General features: G+C 41.7%; 1 protein-coding gene across 1 annotated transcript; it reads right to left on the bottom strand.

Annotated features, from left to right (window-relative positions):
- Positions 1-1583: 1583 nt before the first annotated feature.
- LOC149302808 (protein ZBED8-like) lies at positions 1584-3386 on the bottom strand. Its single transcript, XM_089481995.1, has one exon. The coding sequence runs from the start codon at positions 3384-3386 to the stop codon at positions 1584-1586; it is 1803 nt and encodes a 600-aa protein (XP_089338121.1).
- Positions 3387-17996: the final 14610 nt, after the last annotated feature.

Genomic DNA, 17996 nt, shown 5'->3' on the forward strand with positions numbered 1-17996 from the left:
GGTAGATGCTTCTCCACTCCAGGTCCATGAAGTCCTGAATGAACTGTTTACTAAATGTTCACTCATATATTAATAATAATAATAATTTGACATATTGCAAATGGTAATGGAAAAACGATCCCTCCTAGGTCTTAAAAATAGTAAGGTCTTAGAGAAACATGATCTCTGTGGATTTTGGTTTTGGATGGTGTTGTGGTTGGAGATGAAACTGTGCAATATTTGGTGCAAACAAAGATGGCCACCGACCATGTGCTCTTTTGTTCAAAGTCACAAAATGGCTGCCGAGCACGTGAAACTCAGGCAGAAGGCACAAGCTAAGTTAATAGTACCCAAATACTTTTGTAAACACCCCGAAACACTGATAAGTTTTGTACAACTATAATATAAGATGTACCAGGTATTTTGGCAGCAAATGTCTTGTACTAGCAGTTGATCACAATTTAACAATCACTCGGGAACCGACACAGTTAATAATGTTTAATAAGAAATGTTAAAAAACATACCTACAAACATCAATACCGTAGTACATGCGCTATGTTTAGCAGACTAGCATGGATCTACCCAAGTGATTTAAAATTAAAGTATAAAAATATGAAAATCGATACGATTTTAATACTTATCCAATCCCAGGTTATTTTACGGTGATGATGCTGGAACACGTGAGAAACAGGAGGGAAAAGCCTTTTATACTTCCTGCAGCTCTAATATGGGTCTTCCTCTCTCCCTCCTCTCCAAGATGCAATTCCTCTTTTCCACTTAAGGCATGGGATTAAAATCCCCTTTTGCCTTGCCCATTCTCCCCCTACTCTCCTCCCATTCCCTGCCTCCGAACAAGCATTCCCTAAAAAACTAGGAAAACTGGTTTTGGCCATGCTTACAGTAGTGACCAGATAGAACTGGTCACTACCGGTTTCCGGGACAGTAAAGGCCACTTCTTTTGTTTGAAATTAACCCTTCCAGTGCTGGAGACTGCCACTTACCCAGGGAATATCTACTAAATGGGGAATCTCAGAGTTTATAACTTAGGGAGGTATGGGCGCAAAAGCACAAATAGCACCAACAAATGTACCTCATTTTTCATGTCCATAACAGATGGATGATCTGTTCTCAAACTCTTAAGGTTCAGGGGATGAAGGCACATCGATAATACATCAGAAAGTAGTTGTCCTACTCTTTATAAATGCAAATGTTACATACCCCTGAATTCCAAGTCACAAAAATAACAACTTCGCCCTGGAGTCTATTCAAAAATTCAAGTGGTTAGTCAACTTACAGACAAGGGCATGAGAGTTTAAAGCAGTGGTTCTTAACCTTGTTGGAGGTACTGACCCCCACCAGTTTCATATGCGCATTCACTGAACCCTTCTTAATTTGAAAAATAAAATATGATTTATTCAAATTCAAAACATAGCTATATATTTAGGTATATATTTATACATAGGTATATTTTTATACATAGGTGCACAAAATGAACAAAACCATTAAAGAACAAAACCATTAAGAACAAAGAACAAAATCATTAAAATATTAAAACATGATTTTCACACAAAAACAAAACCGTAATAATGAATATTTACTGCAAATCAGTGCGACTTCTGCTGTTGCCTTTCAGAGACCAGTTCAGAAATGCGCGGCTTTACCTTGGCAAGTGCCACTCTAATGTCATTTTCGCAACAAAGTCTGTTCCTTTTCTTCGTTTTTATGTCCAGCATCCTCGAAAAGGATTGCTCGCAAAGATATGTTGTAACAAACGGTATGAAAATCTCAAGAGCTTTCTTAGAAATAACAGGGTACGTTACCATTTGTTGACACCAAAACGTTGAGAGCGTTGTTGTTCTGAAGAGTTGCTGTTGAACCTGGCTCTGTTGAATTTCAATGATTTCATCGAGGTATTCATCATTGACATCTGTTGTCTCAACACTAAACGTTAACGGCTGTCTCACCCATGCTGGATATGACTCTCTTGTAGGGAAGTATCCGTCGAGAGACTTTGCAAGCAAATCTAAGTGCGTGGCAATTGCTTGCTTCAGTTCCGCGTGTACAGAAATGTCTCCGATTCCAGATACATCTTCGATCTTACTTACACAGTCGTCTAGCAGGGGAAAGTTTGCAAAGTTATCGTTCTCTATTCGTCGTTTCCATAACGGTAGCTTTTTTTGAAAAGCCTTCAGGTTTTCTTCTGCTTCGATGATGTTGACTCCACTGCCCTGCATCTGTTGATTGAGATGATTGAGAGCTGCGAAGATATCAGCCATGTACGCTAAAATGAGAATGAACTCAGAATTTTTGAAGCAATCTGCATGACAATGTTGGTGCTCTTGCAAAAACAGGGCTAATTCCACACGCACGGCAAAAACACGATTCAGCACCTGTCCCTGGGATAACCACCGAACGTTAGAATGGTACAGAAGTACCTCGAATTCAGATCCCATTTCTTTACACAGCTCCCTGAAGATGCGGTGCCTCAGAGCACTATTTCTCACATAGTTCACGCATTCCACTACAATTTTTAATACTTCTGCCAGTTTTGGAGGCAAGGTTTTTGTTGCCAACGCATGCCTGTGCAGAATACAATGCGTAACAATGATGTGTGGTGCATCGGCTTTCACTAGCGCACCAAAACCAGACTTTCTTCCCAGCATGGCTGGAGCTCCGTCCGAACAAACTGCAGAAACCATATCCCACCAAAGATTGTTGTCTTTGAAGAAGTCATCCACAAGTTTCTTCACAGCGGCTGCCTTAGTTGTTGTTGTAAGAGGCTTACAAAATAAAAAATCTTCCTTTATCACATCGTCTTTCACATAGGACACGAATACTGCAAGCTGGCTTAGATTGGAAACGTCTGTGCTCTCGTCGAGTTGAAGGCTGAATTTTGCCGGGCTTGAAATCAGATCTGCAACTACTTGAGCCAAGATGTCTTTGCTCATGTCCTCTATTCTGTCGCTGATGGTGTCATTTGAAAGAGGAATTTGGGATAACTTAACTTCAGACGCTTTTCCCAGCATGATATTCGCCATCGTCAACACAGCTGGTTTTATGAGTGTTTCAGCAATGGTGTGTGGTTTGCCCTGCTTTGCGATCAGGTAAGCAACTTCGTACGATGCTGTGAGGATCGGTTTGTTGATGGGTACAAAGCCGAAAACAGGTAGAGTAGCCTTTTCATCAAATCTAGCTCTCTTCACCTTGAATTCAGCGAGCGTTGTGTTCTTGTGTTTTCCATGCAGCTTAAGGAAGTGTTCTCTTAGTTTTGCCGGTGCTAGACTAGAATTGCTCAACTTGGCATTGCAAATCATGCAGTTAGGACGCTGACTCCCATCACGTTCCGTTATACATGTGAATCCATATTGTACATATTCGTCCAACCACTTTCTTTTTTTGCTTGACATAGTTAGTATGAAGGGATTAAAATATTAAGAAAGAAATCACACGACGTACCATCACGACAGTTACAATTCGACTACTGGGTGCACCAAATTCCCTGCAGCACAGATAGGCCGCCAAGCGATGTGGCGTTATCACCTGCAGCCAATGATGGACAAGCGGGGCGTGTCATCACGAATCAGATGAGTCGGGTGTGTGTCTTGACCTCCGCCGAACCCACAAGACTGACTCACCGAACCCCTGGTGTTCGATCGAACCCAGGTTAAGAACCACTGGTTTAAAGTGAACTTGCATATTCTCAGATGAAACTGCCCATAAATGTTTTGCTTTAGTGTAGAAAGTCTGTAGGTCCCAGCAAATAATTCAGCAAAAGTTTTCATGAAACATTTGTTCCCATATATTCTTCATTGAGAAGCCAGAGTTTATGCTGTGGCTAAATTGATATTCATGGTAGCTCTCACAGAAACAATATCTTCATTTTTTTTCCTAGCCATAGGTATACTATGTTTACATTAGATTGTGCATATGCATAGCATTGACCCTTGAAGAGACACTGATCAAACTAATGTGAACCCTCAGTTCAACCAATGAACAAAAATTGCATTTGTTGCTTTATTAATGCAATGCTGTATGTCAATTATTAAAATACAAATTAAAGTCGACCTGTAAATTAATTGAATGAATCGTCACATAACCTTGTAAGTATTAATGATTCCCATGTGCTTACTAAATATGTCTACTTCAAGCTGTGCTGAGTCTCATAATTATAAGGCTATAGTCAATAATATGGTACTTGATTCTAATTATAATGTTAGTTTTCTTTTACAGTTCAGTACTCATTTCTAGATTTTTAATTTGGTCTATGAATCACTCAACAGCGTGTGAATCATTGCTATAAATTATAATCCATGTTCCTTTACAAAAATACTAAAGTGCAAAAGATCTAATTAGATTGTCACTTTATTTCACCAAATCAGTGATTAAATTCCTTTGAAAGTTGACACTTATACTACAACTCTTGTACTCTCAAAAGTATTTGATTTCTTCTTAGACAACTTAACTCAGTTCATTTGGGATTCATCCATAATGTAGGATAAATATGTTTGAAATTATACAAGCTTTTAGAATAGCACAGAAACATCAGTATGAGAAGCCCATGATATCTAAACAGTTTTAAGAAACATTTTTAAAGTTTAAAATGGAAGAGCAGGGCCGGTTGGGGAGATCATGGATCTCTCTCTAACTAAGGGAGCACAAGTTCTGTCCATACACACCTCACATTTCACTACTTACTTTTGATGCAGCTGGCAATTGATGCTGAATGCTGGGATATGATGTCATATCCAGTGCTGAGCATCATTTGCTGGCAGCATTGAGAGAGACAAGTGAAAAGTATAAACAGACCTTGTACTCCCTTTTTGGGGGGCCTGTTGTAGGGAGATCCATGATATCTTCAACTGGCCCTGTTCCTCCTCCAGCGGCGGAAGGAGGAGAACTGACATTTGGCTCCCACCACTAGACCAAGGTAAGAGATTGGGAGAAAGTAGAGAGATGGATAGTATGGAATAGAGAGAGAAACACACAGAACTGAGATAATGAGGGGGGAGAGAAAATTATAGATATAAGAAGGGGATAATGAGAAAAGAGAGAGGTAATGATAAATCGGAGAGATACAAGAAAAATGGGAGTGGTGGGGAGGAATTGAGAAATATAGAGAAAAGGGAAAGATAAAGAGCAATGGGAGAGATTAAGACAAAGAGGAGGAGGGATAAAAAAACGAGAGATATGAGATAAAAAGAAATGGGAGAGATAATGAGAAAGGGGGGGTCAAACTGTAGAGGAGAGATATAGGATAATTGGGAGCGGCTTTAATCCACTCCCTTGTGATATCCCGTCTGGATTATTGCAACTCCCTACTAACCGGTCTCCCCCTCTCCCGCCTTTCACCGCTTCAATCCATCCATAACACTGCAGCTAGATTCATTTTTCTCTGCCGCCGCTACTCATCCACTGCTCCACTATGCCAATCATTTCATTGGCTCCTCATACTCTTCAGAATCAAATTTAAACTTCTGACCCTGACCTATAGAGCCCTCAACAACTCGGCACCACCTTACATCTCTATCCTCCTATGCAAATGCACCCCTCTTCGCTCCTCTCACGACCTGCAGCTTTCTTCTACCTCTTCCCACTCCCGTTTTCAGGATTTCACCCACGCCGCTCCCCTGCTGTGGAATTCCCTTCCCCGTTCCGTCAGGCTTTCTGCCTCGTACGCGAGTTTCAAAACCTCTCTGAAAACCCACTTGTTCAGGGAAGCGTACAACATTTCTTTACAGTGCTCCCAACCATCATCCTAATCAAAGCCATTGGAACAAACAGCTTCAACACATCATCACAACTCATCCCCATCCAAGCAGTCCACTCCTATTGTCTCCCCTCAGCCACTTAGATTGTAAGCTTGCAAGAGCAGGGCCCTCTTCTCCTCTTTGCACCAGTTTGTCATTGTATGTGTTTATAAGTTGTTCCAATTAATGTAACAGCGCTGTGGAATCGGCCGGCGCTTTATAATGTATGTAATGTAATGAGCAGTAGGGAGAAAAGGGAGAGCTAAAGAGATATAAGAGTGAAATAAGAGGATGGATAAAGAGAAATTGGAGAGATGAGAAAAAGTTAAATAAGAAAGATAATGAGGAGAAGAGATAAACGAGAACGGGTAGGGTTAGGAGGAAAGAGAAAGAGGAGGGAAAATAAATTAGACCCTGGCATTTAGGGTCTAGGGTGTGCCTAGTCTAGACTAAGAGGAGACCAGACACTCTAAGAGAAGTCCACTATGATTGCAATCCCAGTGCTGGGGCAAGCCCTGTGGGTGCTGGGGAAAGTCTTGTTGGTGCAATCTGGGTGTTGGGGGAAAGTCCTGTTGGTGCGATCTGGGTGCTGGGTTAAATCCTATGAATGCAGTCTGGGTGCTGAGGCAAATCCTGTGGGTGCAATCTGGGTACATGGGCTGGCCTTTGGGGCATGTGATCTTTGTCTGAAATTTAGGGTTTCCATGCATTATTTATTTGATCTATACTTTCAATGCTGAGTTTACATGCAATTCTACAGTTGATCTATACCTGCAAGGCTGGGTTTATGTGTTATTAAGTAGCTCTATACATAAAAAAATCTGTTTTGACAAAATACGTAATTTTACACTAATGGAGAGCCACTTATTTTTGTCTTTGAGCTATATTTAAAATTTTTTTACAAAAAATCAGGAAGTGAAGTGCGCACCGTGGCAGAGCGGGAAGACGGACGCCTCCCGCTCCCACCAGAGGACTCTGGCAACAAGGTAAGTAAGTAGGGAGAGGGGGTAGATAGTGAGAAGGGGCAGAAGGGGGGCAGTGAGAGGGGGAAGAGGGGGGGAGGCAGTGAGAAGGGGAAAAGGCGGGGCAATGAGAAGGGGCAAAGGGGGCAGTGAGACGGAGCAGAGGGTGGAAGGCAGTGAGAAGGGGCAGAGGGGGGAGGCAGTGAGAAGAGGCAGAGGGGGGCAGTGAGAAAAGGCAGAGGTGGTAGATAGTGAGAAGGGGTAGATGGGGAAGGCAGTGAGAAGGGGCAGAGGGGGAAGGCCATGAGAAGGGGGAGAGGGGTTAGATAGTGAGAAAGGGGGGAAGGGGATAGATAGTGAGAAAGGGGGAGAGGGGGTACATAGTGAGAAAGGGGAGAAGGCAGTGAGAAGGGGAGAGGGGGTACATAGTGAGAAGGGGCAGATAATAAGAAGGGGAATTGTGTGTGGATGAATTGTGTGAATGTGTATAAGTATGAATGAATTAATGTGTGGATGAATTGTTTGAATGATTTGTGAGACTGCATTAATGAATATATGTAAATGATTTGTGTGAATGAGTGAGTAAATGTGTAAGTGTTTGTGTCTATCATGGATCTTTAAGTGATTTGGAGAAATGCAAAGATGGCACATGAAGGGTGGGCTGTTTGCCGACAAAGATGTCTTACACTGGGCTGATAAGGGACAAAGTTGGGTCAGGCTGGCTGTAATATGTGTGTAATTTGGGTGCTGATCAGGTTCTATGTGAGCAATGTGGACACCAGGGCTGGCTTTGGGGTGTGCCACCTGTGATCTATGCCTGTAATTTAGGGGGTTATCTATACCTGCTGAATTTATATGTGAATTCCAATCTTATAGCTGCAAAGCTGGGTGTGTGTTATTCTGTTGATCTGTATCTGGTACGCTCTGTTTCCATACATTATTATTGTATACCTACAAATAGAGGGTTTGTATGTCTGATTCAGTGTTTTTGATCTATACCTTCAACGCTCGGTAACTCTGTGATTTTTCAATTGATCTATACCTGCAAAGCTTGTTTTTTGTGTTGATTCTGTTGAGCTATACCTGATATGCTATGTTTCCATACATCATTTATGCATACCTGCAAATATAGAGTTTGTATTTGATTTATACATGCAAGTGCTGTTTATATGTGTTGATCTATAGTTCACAGGGAGGAAGGAAAGGTATGGCTTAGTGAATGAGGGACAAAGGGACTGGGAATGATTTCAGGGGAGAGAACCTCTCAAAATCATGGTCAGGGTGAGAAGGGGGAAGACTGCACTGACTCTCACAGTCTTCCCCTAATCTGCAGTCAGTGTGGCAATTTCTTTTTGGTGTGGTAGTGGAGGGAGTGATTGCATGCTAGGGAGCGTGGAGCGGGGGCCAAGGAAATGCTTTCTGGGGTCCAATGTTTTCAACATTTAAAAATAATGTTTTTGTTACAGCAGATTAGCTGTTGTTTCCTTGTATTTAATGTATATTATTGTTTCCATTGTTTCCAGTTATATATTACTGTACTTGTTTGCACTTGCTTTCTTTTTTGGGGGATGGGGAGCGCCAGAGGAGTAGTCCGCATAGGGCGCCAGAACACTTAAGGCCGGCTCTGGCCATACCACCTAACATCAGATATCTAAACCACTACTTACAATGTAGATGCCCACCACATTGACATAGCCTGCTCAAGTAAGCAAGAATGGACATACCAGTATATTGTTTTGTAGCTCATGGTCAGGTGGAAAACCATATCATAGTTACCCCTGAGGTGGCATGTGTCATATTCATAAGATCTGGAATGTACATGCAAAATATGTATCAGTTTAAGGAATGTTAATACTGTTAGCACACCACTGAATTACTTTTTTTATTAAAAAATTAGCTTGCTTTTAGAGGTTGTGGTTAATGTAGACACTCCTTTTATGGAGTTTGCATAATTCTTGCAGTCATAGGAATGTCTGAAAACATTGAGGGATGGACAACAAAAATGAAGCGAAACCTTGGAATATTTGTTATCCATTTATTTGGTTTTAAACTGAAAAATGGGAAAAAAAACAGAATTTTGTCTGAACTGAAAGGACAGGCAACAGATTTTGTTTTCCAAAAACTGTACCAAAAACGAAATGAAATATTCGGCCACATCAAACTTGCTCGCCGTGCACAAGTCTAGTAGAAAACATAGCATTAATTAAGGTATAAATGATTCACAGAATCAAGTCCCTTGATTCCTAGATTTATTTGGTTAGATAAAATACTCCTGATGGTAAATGAAATGCCAGTTCCTATGGAATAATTACTTTCATTATTGTTTTTTATTTCAGCTTTTTCTTTATTAAATATTGATGTATTGATTCATAATTTGATTTAAAAAAAAGAGTTAAGTGTATTTAATGTATATAATGAAGTGCTAAAGTATTTATGGGAACTTGATTGGGTATAGCCTTTGGTAAGTTAGCATTCCTGTCATGTTTCATCAATCATTCCAAATGATGTCTGTGCAGATAAACAAACAGCCAGTGACACTGTATTTTCATTACAGAGTAGGCAGATGTTACCATAGAACTTCTTGTGGAATGAACAATGACTTGCTTATATGTCAGCAGTCTTGGTCCAGTCAGTGTGATCATGATTGCAAGATAAAATCCCTTACTCTGACATGCAAAGCACAGCACTTAAGGAGAAATTCCTCAAAGTCTGCTTAAGGTTAACAAGGCCATATATTAGTTTAAAATGGTTAAAAAAGTATATATCAGTTAAAAAAGACAGGTACTTCAGCAAAGAAATAAAAAACATACATATGTTCACCAATATGTATGACATTTTGTACATATTGTTACAGTGCCCTCCGCTAATATTGGCACTCTTGATAAATATGAGCAAAGCAGACTGTGAAATATTATCTTTACTGTTTAACCCGTTTATATTTTCTTGAAAAAATATACAGAAATACTCTGCTCTCATGGATATCAAACAATTGCAAACACGACACAGGTGTATCCAAAACAAATTGAAATATATGTGTGGCACAATTAAGCTACTCAAAAGCCGAGGTATTTAGGTTATATAAGTTTCCAAGTTATTGTGTTACATTTAAGCTATGCTACGATAGACTAGCACTATCCCAAGCTTGGCCACTCCCTCACAAAGCCACCTCTGGGACGCTCTTAAGCATGTATATATGTGTATGCGTAACCAGCAAAGTGAAATACATACATGCCAATATAAACATATTTTAAAACAATTCTGTTCTGAATCCAAAATTTTCCCACATTTGTACTAGAATGCCTTATGCTTTAATTTTGTATTTTGCCTTGCAATAGGTGTATAATATTGGCTGCCAGTCTATAAATAAAATATACAAATAATAATGAGACAAGGTATGTCGCTAGTTGAACTACTACCTACAGTTCCATGTAGGGCTGTTTTTATACATGTCCATATTGACATTAGCGTATTTTAATCAGCTGCACTTGTTATTAGAGTTTTTGTCAATTTCTTTGCACCATGAGCATTCTGAGTCTGTGTATGTACAGCCATACACATGTATATAATGTTGTTGAGTGTGTAGTACTGTGTAACATTTGAAGTTCTATTTACCTTTGAATCCCCCAGTATTGAGTTCTTCTTTTTTTATCTTTTGAGTTTAACAAGTTACTTTTGAGTTACTTTGAGTGAACTGCACACGCAGCTAATTTTTTTTTTATTAAATTAGGCAAAACCTGTTAAATATTTCAGATGAGGAACAGCAAAGGAGAAATCAAATATATTTTGTATATTGGATATGTCCCTTCTGTGCATAAGAATTACCAATTTCAATTTTAATTAGGAAATTCAAAGTGACTTATCGAGTTTACAAAAGGGCTATGAAGAGAATCAATCTGATACCCAGAGCAAATTGAAGTAATTATTAAAACCAAAGCATGCGGGATTTATTTTATTTGCCTTGTTCTTTTGTAGATTTAATTTTTGAAAATACTGTAAAGACAGCAACGTACCAGTTTTAATCATATGCCTTAAACTTTTCAAGGCTAAGTACGTCCAGTCAATGTAAATTAGTGTGCCACCATGCATATCCATCCAGTGGTCATACACTGTAGCACCAGATTTAACACTGGAGCAACAGATCTGGTAAGAAAGGGGTGCTGTCAGCCAGTGGCCCACCTGACATATGCTGGAATCACCATAGAAATCAATGATATGCTCCCCAGATTGCTTATTTTTTCCAGGAAATGCTTGTTAACCATACCCCAAAATCTCAATACTAGGAAAAGAAAAGGGGTGATTTAATATATAGTAAAATGGGTGCTTGCAAAAGGTAAATTATTGGAAGAAAATGAAATACAATCGTATAGTTTCAAAATCATTGCAATTTTAAATTAAATCATAACCTTATCATAAGGAAAAAAAAGAAACTATATATAAAGTTTCCATTATTTGTTTTCTTTTTCTGCTGCTTCTGGTATTCTAGATGATTTTATCTAAATGCAAATAAAGCACTGTCTTAGAAGAAAAAATAAGCCCTTAGGCTATAGAAACTTCTCGCCATAGTTTATTTATAGCCCATACTTGTATCACTTGTTTACTCTTTATTGTATGCCAAAAATAATCTGTTTATTCTCCATAGTGTATCCATCCATAAAAATGGAATGGTTCTTCATTTGCTTCTTGCTTCCCTTGACCTATCTGGATGATGACATGCATGTTGGGACACAACCTTGACTTTTATTTCTTACTCTGTATGTCATTTTTATCCACTATGCTATAGTTTAATATCTAGTTGTACTAGTTGCCTTGGATGCCTTAATAGATTACCTTGTATTTATTACATTTATTACATGTTGTCTGCTATGATATGATTTCCTGGTTATTTATATTACATAAAAAAATCAAAATAAATAAAGTATAAAAATCTAAGTGATTAATTTGACACATACAAAAAAAGCCAAAGAAGTGTCTTTGCAAAAGCAACACTCATTATTATTATATATGCTCACAACAGGGCTTTAATGTATGTCAGTGTACCCCTACCAAAAAATATACAATGTATTTAATAGTGTGAATACTTTTAACAAACTTCTTCTACCATCAGCCTTTGTCAAACTTTCTGTTAGTATTTTTTTTCAGGTGTGAATTTACTGCCCCTGGTATATGTATCTGTCATGCAACACCCCAATATGTGTTCAGCAACATCTCCTGAGTACAGTGATACTCATGCATGGGTTTGTTGGGTTATTTGGGAGCTAAAGGGCCACCTTTGTGAGGTGTGCATGTTTTGGCATTTGGACAGTCTGTGCCCACGTCCCATATTTAGGGCGATTTTGAAGCCAAATCCTATTTTCTTTTAAACTAGGCACCCTATGGGCATTTAAAATGCCAATTTTTAACTCTTCCATGCAACAAGTTGGACTTTTTGTGACAGTGGGGGATTATTTGGACATGTTACCTGCAGGGGGAGCTCGAGAGTTCTCAGAAGGGTCTGGATAGACTGTGGAAGTTGAAGAATTTTGCTGATTCTGGATGTCAGCACAATGATCTTTACCTCATTGCTTATTCTGCTGATAGCAGATAAGACAACACTACAATCACCTGTCTACCTCATTTCTTAGTTTACTTATGTCTTGTTTGTGTCTTGGAAGAATGTGTACGTATGGTATGTTTTCGTGTGTTTTCTTTGCTCTAAGTGCCTTGTTGCAAAAGAATCAGAGTCCACCACGACAAAGGACAAGTTGTCCCTTTCTTGACCTTTTGTAAGTAAAGATTTCACATGTCTAGGGGGGGCTATTTTTTCTTGACCTTTTTAAACAGTGTGTGTCAGCAAATCAAAGTAAATATACCAACAGATAGCTAGGCAATATGCTAAAACTGTTTGCGCTTCTTTGCCTATATATTTGTAACGGGTTTTTGGGTAGACCCACCAATATCTCTGTGGTCATTTATCCCAGTTACCTCTTTGTGCTCTGCAGGCCAATCCTGAGCCTCCGCTACCTGGGAGTTGGGATACATAACTGTGGCAGTGCCTCCACCCAACGGAGCATCCAGGGTATGGATATGAGCTCCCGCTGGGAACATAGCCGAGTGATTAATAAAACTGACACAGGGCTAACTTAAAATTAACTTTGTATTGCACAGCAAAACACTATGCATAAATGCAACAGAAAAAACATAAAATATAGTAGAATAAAATATACAGAAATGAAATATACAATACAAGGTTCAGCCACCCACAACAATCACTGCGGCCCACCCTAATCTTCACCCTAGTGGCCGCTGGGTACCTTTAGTTGGTGCACATAACACAGTTGGGGCCCATGAGTAACTTACTCCACAGTATAGGTTGAATTGTATTGGAAACTGCAGTATGTCAGTGGGACTGGAGATCAAAAGCTTTTATTGGTGTGTGGCTGAATTCAGGGTGCCCTGTTGTGGAGACAGGGGGAGAGGTTTTAGGCTTACCACTCTACCACCTGCAATCAGGGCAGTTCAGCCTTTAACTTCTTCACTGCCAACTCTGCTGCAAACAGCTCTGTATCTCTGTCTGCTGGAAGATTCTGCCAGGATGCTGCAACTCTCCTCTGAGCATGGATTTCAAGCAGGCCTCTGGTCCTAGGCCTCTCTCACTCTCCTTCTCTCTCTCAGCAAGGGTCCTTCACCTCTGGCATCCAACTCTCAACTCCCCTCTCCAAACTCCAATGGCCCCTTTTGTACCTCACCCATGTGCTTTGCAGTTCGCCATCTGCTGGTCACTCCATAAGAACTGCAGGTGAGTCAGTGACACAGCAGCAATCACTAAAACCCCTTGAGGGGTTACATGCTCCCCCTTGAAAAATACTTGCCTTCCACCGGCAAGTCTTTGCTAAAAGGAAATTGAGATTTTGCAGCATAACATATACCATCCTACAATAACAGTGCTAGCTAATACAAATTACATTCTATCTAGAAAACTGCTCTAAATCAAGGAAGGATTAACATCTACTACATCCGCTAGAGCATGTAGGAAAGTGGTCATTTTAGATGCTACCTGTGTCAGTGGCGCGTAACTGGGATCTCCTACACTATCGTAAACCAAGGCTCTAGGAGGCTGCCGTACCCTGGTGCTGTGTCTGGGTCCTCGTTGACGAAGGGGATCTTCTGACCGTGCCTGGGAATCTTCGGCTCCTGCCCGGCGGTTGGGGAGGTCACCAGTGGCTTGAGGCCCATGCTCTCCCATAGAACTAGAGTCCCTAAAGGTAGTCCCAGGCATGAAACACGGGCTTTCTGGATTCAAATTTGGAGAACTGTGTGACACAGGAGGGGTTCTAACACTTTGAGGAACCACAGGGATAGAAGGAGGCAATTGCTGCATTTCCTCCGCAGGAGAAGACCACCACTGATCCTCAGCACTTGGAGCTTCTGGGGTCTCTTCTGTCCCACTTTGAGGGCTTTCTGTAATGCTTTCCTCTAGTTCCTCACTACTCCCTTCCTCTTCATCAGTATACGCTACTGGTAGTAGATGGTTCCTATGCCAAGCCTTTATTCGGCCCTCTGGTCCTTTGATGTTATACACTGGCAGCCCCTTTAGCTTAGACACGACTTCGAATAGGGTATCTTTCCATCTGTCAGCCAGTTTATGTTTTCCAGGTACTCCTAGATTCTGGAGAAGAACTTTATCTCCTGCTTGGATTTCCCGATATTTCACTTTGGTATCATACCTTCTTTTGTTCCGTTCCTCTAGTTTTGCTGTAGCTTGGGTGGCCAACTCATAGGCCTTGTGAAGATTTTGTTTGAGGGTCCTCACATACTGGAAGTGAGAGCCTGAATTTGTCCCATCTGGGGACACTCCCAACCGAACATCTATTGGTAGTCTGGCTTCTCTTCCAAACATCAGAAAGTAGGGTGAGAATCCTGTAGACTCATGCCTTGTGCAGTTATATGCGTGGACCATGGCTTCCACATGTTTACTCCAGGACCGCTTCTCCATTTGCTTCAAAGTCCCAAGCATATCTAAGAGGGTCCTATTGAAACGCTCGGGCTGAGCATCACCCTCTGGGTGGTAGGGTGTCGTTCGGGTCTTTTGAATTTGCAGCATATCCATCAGTTCTTTGATTAACTTACTCTCAAAGTCTCTGCCTTGATCAGAGTGTATTCGATTGGGTAGACCGTAGTGCATGAAATACTTCTGCCAGAGAACCTTTGCGACAGTTACAGCCTTCTGGTCTTTAGTAGGAAATGCCTGAGCATATCTGGTAAAATGATCTGTTACAACCAGAACATTTCCGATCCCAGCGGTATCATTTTCAATACATAGATAGTCCATGCACACAAGATCCAGGGGTCCTGTACTTCTCAGGTGACCCATGGGGGCAGCTCTCACAGGCAAAGTCTTTCTCTGAATACACCTCCTGCAGGTCTTTACATGTTGTTCAACATGCTCCCTCATGCGAGGCCAATAGAACCGGTCTTGTACTAGACCGTAGGTCTTGTCTATCCCAAGATGTCCATGTTGGTCATGGAGGGCTCTCATAACCATTCCTCTGTATCTATGGGGTAGTACCAGCTGCTTTCGACCAGGGTGGTCATGGTATTTTATAATTCTGTACAGGATTCCATCCTCCAGACATAGCTTATTCCACTCTCGCCGGTATAAGTCTCTTTGACCGATGGGGAGGGAAGTCAATAATTTAGGGTTCTTTGCTCTCATTGCCTTGAGGACAGTCCCTATATACCAGTCCTGTGACTGGGCTTTCCTCTTGTCTTCAGTGGTTATGCTAGACCACTGTTGGAGGATGACTGGAGTGCAGAAGATCTCTGGCACTGCTTCTGGAGAGTGACTGATGGAGTCTATCCCTCTAAGGTCAGAGAACTCATCTTGCCTCTGGGCCACTACATATGTCTGACAGAGAGCTCCTACCCCAGGTCCAGGGATTTCTTCCCATTCCTCCTTTTCTTGGTGAGGCGGGAGTCCGGGTCTGCGGGACAGGGCATCCGCACTGACATTCTTTGGACCTGGCTTATATTTCAGGCTGAAACTGTAGTTTGACAATGCAGCCAGCCACCTATGCCCTGTGGCATCGAGCTTAGCCGTGGTTTGAATGTAGGTAAGTGGATTGTTATCCGTTCTTACTTCAAATTTTGCTCCGTATAAATAGTCATGTAACTTGTCCACGATGGCCCACTTAAGTGCCAGGAATTCTAGTTTGTGGACCGGGTAATTCTTCTCTGCACCAGTCAGACTTCTACTTATGTAGGCCACTGGTCTTAATCCTTCTGGATAACTTTGATGTAGTACGCCCCCTAGGCCTTCCATACTGGCATCTACATGGAGAACATATGGTTTTTCAGGGTCTGCATACGCCAATACTGGGGCCTCTGTAAGTCTTTTCTTCAAGGCTAAGAAGGCTTCTCCACATCCTGAAGTCCATTTCTCTCCAAAGAAATCTTTAAGACGTGGTGCCTTAGCACCCTCTATGTCAGAAGTTGTCTTTAACAGGTTATGCAGCTCTCGAGCAATCTTCGAGTAGTCTTTCACAAACCTTCGATAGTAGCCACAGAACCCAAGGAATGACCGCAATTCACTGATATTATTCGGTCTAGGCCAGTTCAACACCGCTTCAATTTTGTCTGGGTCAGTGGCTATTCCCTCTGCAGAGACAATATGCCCTACATATGTGACAGAGTTCCGGGCAAACCGACATTTGTCTATCGACAATTTCAGCCCCTCTGCTTGGAGTCGGTCCAATACCTTCAGCAGTCGCTGTTCATGTTCTTCGGGTGTCCTCCCGAACACAATGAGGTCATCTAGGTACACCAGGCACTCTTTGGGATTCATATCCCCCACAGTCTTCTCCATCAACCTCTGAAAAGTGGCAGGAGCTCCTGTTACCCCTTGGGGCATCCTGGTGAACTGGTAGAATCCCAAGGGACAGATGAAGGCTGTCTTCTCCTGATCTTCCTTCTTCATGGGTACCTGATAATACCCAGACCTCAGGTCAAGTACGCTAAACCATCGGCTTCCAGAAAGGGCATTTAGCAGATCCTCTATCCGTGGTAGTGTGTACTGATCTGGCACAGTCCTTTTGTTCAGAGTGCGGTAGTCTATGCATAGCCGGACTGTGCCATTCTTTTTCCTTACTACCACTATAGGCGAAGCGTATGGGCTTCTGGACTCTTTAATAATGCCAGCTCCTTCCATCTGTTGGAGTATATTTCGGACATCCTCCACGTCTCGAGGGGGAATCCTCCTTGACCTCTCTCGGAAAGGGGCTGGGTCAGAAAGTCTGATAGCATGTGTGGCACTCTTTGCACATCCCACGTCCATTTCTTCCCTGGAGAAGACTTTCTCTCGAATAGCTAGTTTAGCTCGAAGGCTATCTTTCCACTTCTGTGGTAGGGGAGAATCTTCCAAGTCAAAAGCTATAGGAGCTTCAAGATCACCCCCCTGTTCTGTCTTTACAGACATGACGGAAAAGACTTGATCTAACAAATAAATCACACCGATTTCCTGGTGACGATCGATTCTGACCTCTGTAGGTGTTAGATTCTGTATCATTACAGGAAAATTTTTACACCAGTGGGTCCGCCAGTCTTTCACCTCAGGTATTAGAGTCCACCCCTTCTTTTTATCCTCTTCAGGTAAGGATTCAACAAGGTATTGTCCGGTTCCTCCCAACATTTCACGGTGCATGGAGGCTATGGCTCGTAAAGTCCTGGTCTCACCAGGCTTAATGAATACAGTGTCTCTCCCCGCATAGTGGCAAGACCCTGGTTTAGATTCTAGGGCTAGTCGATGGCACTCCTTCCCTAGAACAGGGTTGACCTCCATCAGTCGGGCTAGAGATACATCACCCACTTCGGTAAGGTAGGCTCTAAATACATCCTGTACCATCCTTGCATTGGTGCCCAAGATTATTGGGGCACATACTTTCTTAGCCGCAGGACATATGAGAGCTTCCAATTCCATAGGGCAGATCATTCCTGTGTTTAGCTGGGGGATGGTTATAGTCACTCGTATGCATCCCTCCACAGGCTGGGCCTGAGCTCCCACTCCCCATAACTGCAACTCCCCTGCAGGTTCCATAGGGATATGTTTTAGGTGACGATCATAGAAGTCTCTATAAATGATGGTGACTTGGGAACCGGTATCTAGCAAGGCTGAAGCATCAATTCCCTCCACTTGTAAGTGTATCAAGGATTTAGGCCCAATCTTAGCTCCCACAGGTAAACTTTGTGTGTGTCTTTTCTTTCTTTTCTTGGAAGAACTGGTAATTTGGGCCTCCTCCAGCTCAATAGCTAGCACATCAACATCAGTGGAATTAGT

Source organism: Sceloporus occidentalis, unplaced genomic scaffold (assembly GCF_023333645.1).
Source record: "Sceloporus occidentalis isolate IW3139 unplaced genomic scaffold, rSceOcc1.0.p SCAF_17, whole genome shotgun sequence".
NCBI lineage: Eukaryota > Metazoa > Chordata > Lepidosauria > Squamata > Phrynosomatidae > Sceloporus > Sceloporus occidentalis.